Source organism: Eurytemora carolleeae, unplaced genomic scaffold (assembly GCF_000591075.1).
Source record: "Eurytemora carolleeae unplaced genomic scaffold, Eaff_2.0 scaffold2115, whole genome shotgun sequence".
NCBI classification, from domain to species: Eukaryota; Metazoa; Arthropoda; class Copepoda; order Calanoida; family Temoridae; genus Eurytemora; species Eurytemora carolleeae.
In genome coordinates this window covers 22504-29832 of record NW_019398011.1, presented here as the reverse complement: position 1 = coordinate 29832, position 7329 = coordinate 22504, and the positions used below count along the sequence as shown (strand labels likewise).

General features: G+C 40.5%; 1 protein-coding gene across 4 annotated transcripts; it reads right to left on the bottom strand.

Moving 5' to 3' along the window:
* On the bottom strand, positions 1-3385 carry LOC111716594 (histone acetyltransferase KAT2B). 4 transcript variants are annotated; one of them, XR_002768538.1, is made up of 6 exons: positions 3197-3385; positions 2777-2860; positions 1710-1824; positions 1394-1528; positions 836-1183; positions 6-543 (listed from the first exon to the last, which is right to left on the bottom strand). XR_002768538.1 is itself a non-coding variant. In XM_023492076.1 (5 exons), exons 1-5 carry the CDS (start codon positions 3334-3336, stop codon positions 1091-1093), a joined length of 567 nt encoding a protein of 188 aa, XP_023347844.1. In that variant the 5' UTR covers positions 3337-3385; the 3' UTR covers positions 1-1090. The 4 variants fall into 4 exon arrangements, 1 of the variants encoding a protein (XP_023347844.1); XR_002768539.1 differs by having other exon boundaries at positions 866-1183; XR_002768540.1 differs by having other exon boundaries at positions 6-470; positions 866-1183.
* Positions 3386-7329: the final 3944 nt, after the last annotated feature.

Genomic DNA, 7329 nt, shown 5'->3' with positions numbered 1-7329 from the left:
TTTTCATAAAATTCAATGTACGTTCTCCTGCAGTGCAGTAAAAATGCGCAAGCCACTTTTGCAGAGAAATTAAAATTAAAAATCATGAGTTTTGTCTATTTCATGCTTGATCAGACAAAGCTTTTAAGGCCGGTAGAACTGTAAATAAGATTGTCAATTTTTCGTGGAGGGTCATTTGAAATTACGCTTACAGTCCCTTTAAGATAAATTAAGATTAAACTTGTATGAAATGTCTACTGAATAAGACGTCCAAGTACATATGTTGACAAAAATTAAACATGTAGAACATGTCTAATCTTCTTTAATTAAAATCAAACGCGTGAAAATTATCTACTTAAAGTGAATTAAACATTAACTATTCCCCAAAAAAAATAAAGTAATTTCGTGAACTAGGAAGAAATAAAAGAACATGAATGATGTACAAAAGCGTTGAACAAAGTTTTACAAATAGTAAAATAATTACAGAGAAGCTACAAATAACTGTACATTGTACATTTACTTCTCATAAGGTATTAACATCAGAGGATATACTTTGCACCAGGGCTTAGAATCCATTGAACATTTTAGTTTATTGGATACAGATCCGGATCCAAGCAGCAAAATGTCAACCAAAAATATTTTTTAAATTTTTTTTTCTCATATTACACATTTTAGTGTCAACAACTAAACCCTAAAAAATCATTTAATAGTAAATCAAGTTTCCGCATAATATATTGCAAACACAAAAATTTCCGGTATAATATTTCTTGGAAAAGAAATTAGCATCATTAAAAAAAATATTTAATAGCTGCATCCAGATTCCGATCCGAGTTAAAATGAAATGGATCCCAAGAACTGCATGAATGTCCAATGTACAGTTTACAACTTCTAACTTGCAATGCACATAACGTTTTTTACATTAATTTACAATTTACACTGTAAAAATTGTAAAATGTGCTGGTGTTAAACTAAAGCAAAGAATGTTCTCGTAGCTTTGTTTAGAAAACTATGTTTATCGTACACTACTAGTGGTGGCCTAAACAGTGCATGATCTCGAAGTTTTGAAGAAAAATCTCTGTACATTATACATCGTACATTAACAGGTGTTTATCTATAGCAGCGCATGATCTCGTAGTTTTGTGAAGAAAAACTTCTCCAGGTGTGTAGCACAGTTGAAGTATTCTGTTTCAGGGGAATTGTATGCCTGATCAAAAACCAAAATATAAATAAATCAATCAATCAATCCATCACCAAATAAGAAGGTAACTCAATCAATACATAAATCAATCAATCAACCAATACAATCTATGCGAGTGAAGATCTCAAGATCCCCATTCCCCATCTTAAGATTAAGGAGATAATATCGGCTTAGATCATCAAAATAAAAATAATGGAGGCCAAAAAACATTTCTACCTTACAGTTGGTGATCATTCTCTTCATATCTGCGATGAAGAGCCTTCTGTTCACATAGTAGTTGGCCTTCAACCGTTCACCCATCGACTTCATATCCATCGGGAACTTGATGTGGTCGTAGTAGTCAGGAACAGCCTGTAGTAAACAAATTAGAAAACCAGTTTGAAAAACCCCAAGAAATGTGCGAAGTAAAAAGTCAGCAATCTGCATTTAATTTTCTCGAAAAATACAATATAAAGTTCCGAAAAACATTTTATTGGAAAAAGGAGGCGGTCTTTTACCGATATTATCTAGTTGTTGTTGGCTGGCTATGTACCTTTCTATCAACAGGGTTAAGGAACGGCCAGGCATACTGGAAGGTCTTGCAAGCATGGAGAATCACCTTGAGGGTGTTGTACAGGGTCTCCTGGTCCATCTTGTCTTCACTCGACCTAAAAAGATTTTATTTTAATGCATAAAAATCAAATTCGATTATTTTGACGTTTTTAATAATCTGTTGATTGTTGAACTCAACAGGTTTTGTTGACCAATGCACCTTTTCCATGGACTTAATACAGCATTGGTGTCTAAATATACCTGAGAATAAATTCCAGAGTACTCCCTGCAATGCGAGGAAAATGATAAGAAATGCACATGCTAATGATCAAGCACTAATGATTAAGCAATGATGATTAAGCACTGATGAGAATGAACCAATAATAATAATTTAGAAGCAAGTTTCGATTATCTACAATAACTTCAATCGAAAACAATCATAACATCATGACTCACAGATTTAATTAATAGGATAGACTGATGGGCGTCGTTTACAGGTACGTTTTTAAACATTTAAAGTTTTAGACTTTTCAGAGGTTACACAAATCCTATTTGAAGTTGTATGCTAGACAAGTTTACTGTCATAACATTATGCAAAACTTTATTCTGACCGAAGGTATTAACCAAAACGTTTTTTTTTTTTTTTTAAACCTTTAGTTATGGTGTGAGGTGGAGTGTATCCTGTCTCATGGATACCTGGGATACCGGAATATTAGGATATATATACCTTTATAGTTTTAGCTTGAGGTGGAGTGTATCCTGTCTCATGGATACCTGGGATACCGGAATATTAGAATATATATACCTTTATAGTTTTAGCTCGAGGTGGAGTGTATCCTGTCTCCAGGATACCTAGGATACTCTCTACTGGAATATTAGGATATATATATACCTTTATATTTTTAGCTTGAGGTGGAGTGTATCCTGTCTCAAGGATACCTAAGATACTCTCTACTGGAATATTAGGATATATATTATATATACCTTGTATTTTTAGCTTGAGGTGGAGTGTTTCCTGTCTCATGGATACCTAGGATACTCTCTACTGGAATATTAGGATATATTTACCTTGTATTTTTAGCCTGAGGTGGAGTGTATCCTGTCTCAAGGATCCCTGGGATACTCTCTACTGGAATCTCAGTTACTCCGTCCCTGATCATTAAACAGTTAAACAGAATGAAACGCATCCTCAGCAATTCACATTATTTAACACCCCATTTTCTCTTCCCGACCGACTGACAGCTCTAATGTTTATCTACACCATTTAAATTTTCTTTAATTAGAAAATAATTACTGTTATAAGGCCATCATCGCTGTAATTACAAAAAAAAAATGAAAAACAATCGTAATAACACGTTCGTTTTAGAATCGTGTTTGCCTATTGTTTCTGTAAGGATCAAAATTTGGCATAATGAAAGTTTTAAAAAAAATATAAGCAAAAAAATGATCCGAAAGCGAACCAACAGAATGCATATTGAATATAACTACCTGAAGCAGGTTAGTCCCGAATGAACCTTCCTTATCTCCGCCTGTTTTCTCTCCACCAACTTCTTCAAGATCTCCTTCTGACGGCGGACAACGGCGGTGAACTCTACATACACGATCTTAGGATTCAGCTCACATCCCATCAGGGTAGCACCCTCGTAATCCTAAATTATTTTTTTTACGTCATTTCAGTTTAAAACATCACTGCTAAAATGATTTATTAATGGGAAGTAATTTCAAGTAACCCTCTTTGCAAAGATTGCAATGGACAATTCACAACACGGTAACATGGAAAAGTATGTCCTTTTGCTAGGTTAAAAAGTTTTTATTTTTAGATAATTCCTGTATGTTTTTCTGGAGTAGAAATGGGAAAGTCACTAATGTAGAGAACCGCAATTGAAAATAATCAGTTAAGATTGAAAACTTGATCAGTTAAGATTAAATACTTGATCATTTAAATATTTTATGGGTACCGTGGAGAATTGGGCATTGTAAATTGTCATCTTAGCCAGGAGGGTCACTCGCAAATACGCTTACAGTCCCTTTTAAAACGGATTTTTGAATATTGTCCTACTTGCTGGATTCGCTGGATAGGATCTGCTTTATTCGCCACTCATAAAACTATAGTGTTGCAGATGCAGTGTAAAAAATATAAAGGACAGATAATTTAGATATTTAACAGATACAACACATTATTATTATTATTATTATTAAAGGACAACCCATCATTCAATGAAATAGGGGTCGGCGCTCCTGACCGTTGAAACAACGTGTCCACGGGGTTTACACCCTAGGGAGAAGACTTATTCTAGGCGGTCTGCCCAGGACAGCTCCAGACTGGAGACTCTCCAATTACTAGGCGATCCGCCCAAGACAGCTCCATTTCTGGAGACTCTCCAATTACTAGGCGATCCGCCCAAGACAGCTCCATTTCTGGAGACTCTCTGATTACTAGGCGATCTGCCCAAGACAGCTTCCATTTGGAAACTCTCTTAAAAACCAGGCGGACTGCCCGAGACAGTTTCACTTCCGGAAACTCTCTGAAAATTCAACTATGTATTTCATCTAACGTTAGGGTCACTATTTTTGATCTTTCATTATTAACTAAGCTCCCAATTACCTTTTTCAACTACTCGTGAATCTTGACCAGCCAGGCCTCCAGGATTATAGCCATTCTTCTTCCGCGCTCCAGGAGCTGTCCTTGATCTGCTCCGTCTCCGCCAAGATATGATCAGAGAACTGCTTGTGCCGTGCAGGGGCCCCTCTTCAGAACCTGTACCTTGTACTGGGTTAACCCAAGGCTCCGCCTTTGTCTGGACACAATTGGGCAGTTAAACAGAACATGGGATTCTCGAAGCACTGCATGTTTACTCCGCACAAGTCTGCAATGTGGGCACATGTCGTACCGCCGGCCATAGCGGTTTTTGAACCGGTTTCCCAGCAGAGTGTTGCCGGCTCTCACACAACATAGAGTCTTGCTTGCAAAAGAGTCCGTTACGTGGGTTTGAAGCTTGAACCAACTCTCGGGTTGTGGTACAACCCCCATTGTGGTGTGTTCTGACTTTACAGCCATAACATGGCTAACTGACCGCTCTCGGAGTGTGTCGTTCAACTCCTTTCTTGTACTATAGGCTGTTATGATGCCGATGTCCCGTTGTATTCTCATCCAGTTCTGAACCCATTGGTCCTCCGGTCTAGTAAGAAGGAATTGCAGGATCTTGTGTACGGTTGGGTTGTTCCTGTACTTGACGGCTGTCCAGATATAGTTTGCCTGTCTGGCCTGTATTCTGTCCTGCATAGGGACTAGTCCTGCGTCCATCCATGCCAGCACTCTTGACGACGAGCTGGGAACTTGGAGAATGAAGCGGCCAACCATATTCTGTACGCGCTCCAGCTCCTCAACTGTTTTCTTAGATATGACTAGAACCTCAGCACAGTATAAGATTGATGGGATAGCGCAGCACTCCCACAGTCTCTTGGCTATTAGAGCCCTGTCAAGGCCGGCACGTGTTAGGTTCATTATTGACATGGCACAACCGGTTGCCCGTTTCAGCATAACCGCCTCATATTGACCCACCATGTTTCTGCCACGGATCTGCATGTTTACCCCTAGGTATTTAGCTGACATCACCTCCTCAATTGTTTCCTCTTCGACCGACCAATCAATGGGATTTACAGAGTTGGTCAGGATAAAAGTTTTCGACACCGCCAACTTCATGTACATGTCTTTGCAGAACCAAGCCACAATCTCATGCAACCTGTCCATTACATGTATGGGGGACCCGGCTATCAGTACCAGGTCATCTGCGAAAAATATTGCTGATAACACAATATCGCCCAACCGGAAACCCAGTTTAGAATTATGCAGTGCGTCTCCCAACCCTGAGACATAGAGTGCGAAGAGCATTGGTGAGAGGGAGCACCCCTGCTTCACACCCTTCGTAAACCAGATTGGCGCAGACAAACGTGTCGGCAACGTTAACTGTATATTGTCATTACAATACATAGACTGTATCAATGATAATACTCTTCCTCCAAACCCTATCCGGCTTAATTTGACGTACAGGAGCTCTCTGCATATTGAGTCGTATGCTTTTGCCAAATCACAAAAGGCGATCGAGATCGACCTGTGTTGTCGTTTAGCCTCTCGAATAATCGCCAGGATTGCAAATACGCAGTCTGTTGTGCTGCGGCCCGACCGAAACCCATACTGCACTGTTCCGTAAAAACCCTCCTCTTCACAAATAGGATCCATCCGTTTATGGAGGAGTTTTGTCAGTACACTAAGGAATAGGTTTGGGACCGTCAGTGGCCGTTTCTCGCTCACCTCCAGTGAAGGTGTCTTCTTATCTATCAAGGTCATTTTTCCGGTCAAGAGCACAGACGGCACTTCACCAGACTCCAGGACTTCGTTTATCACTTCTGTAAATGTTTGGATAAAAGGCATGCTAGCATGCTTCAGCATCTCAGCTTGGACCCCGTCCACTCCTGGCGCTCTGTCCGACTTATGTGACTTTATAAGATCGGTTATTTCCGCTACCATCGCTGGCTTACATACATCTGATTCGTACATTTTCTCCTCCCGCTCTTTTGGAATCCATTCTTCGTAATTTGAGGATTCAGCAACCCTTATTTGCCGTATGATCTGTTCTCCTCTGGATTCAAAGATTGGGGAGCGCATGCCACAGAATTGCATCGCCAAGTGGTTCAGTGCAAAGTCCTCAATCCTCCTTATATCCGTAAGCAGTTTTCCGTCCGCATCCTTAAGTGCTGTTAGTTTTCCTTTCTTTTTCTGGGTTCTCTCATAGAGTGACCAGAACTGTCTGTTATTGGTATCCAACTGCGCTCTCATCCATGCTCTCCTGTCCAGCTTTATCAGACTTGACCTCCTTTTGATTTCTGCGACCATCTCCTGATACCCCGACACAGCTTCATCCAGCTGTGTTTGGTCATCTGCCATCCAGGCTTCACCATCACGTAATTTTTGTGTGCGCCGGATAGATAGTCTGCGCTGTTTCCGGTCCGCCTCTTTCTTTTTGGCGTTAAGTTTCTTGATGCTTCTTGGTATCCGTCTGACTCTACGTTTCTGCCTGTTAGGCTGCGGGTACGCCTCACAGTTAGCTCTAATCAGAATTTTTTGTAGGTTATCTAACTTCTCCGCTGTTGAACATTCAGCCCAGTTTACCTTACCAAGTAGCTCATTCATCAAGTTTGCTGCGAGAGATTTGTCCCTATCTTTCGGTAGATGTACCAGGCTGTTTGGCCTCGCCTTTGGCACTGGGTTTAAACCTGACATGTTAATATCGAGGCGTAGGGCAACGTGGTCACTGCCTGCGAGTAACTCCACATCATCATCAACGCACATCCTCAGTACCCCTGGCAGCACCATCTTCGATACTAGTGCATAGTCAAGAATTGTGCTGGAAGTTGGTGTGATACGCGAGAACAGACCCTCACACAGGTCCCGATCCCTATTCAGTATTGCTAACCCATAGTCTGTAGCAAACTCTAGAAGTAATCGTCCATTACTGTTCACTCCTGGCCTATTTCCAGGTATCCCCTCCGGAGCATCCCCTATGTGTGCGTTGTAGTCACCGATAACTACGCAACCATATCCATCCTGCTCCAGACTGGAG

Bases quoted from the DNA above. Each gene is read 5' to 3' on its own strand.
- LOC111716594 (XM_023492076.1), bottom strand. From the start codon at position 3,336: ATGGGATGTGAGCTGAATCCTAAGATCGTGTATGTAGAGTTCACCGCC. The intron at 1,825-2,776 runs GTAAATATATCC...AAATCTTTTTAG, and splicing joins CCTCAGGCTAAAAATACAAG to GTCGAGTGAAGACAAGATGG. The intron at 1,184-1,393 runs GTAGAAATGTTT...GTTTTTGATCAG, and splicing joins GAATGATCACCAACTGTAAG to GCATACAATTCCCCTGAAAC.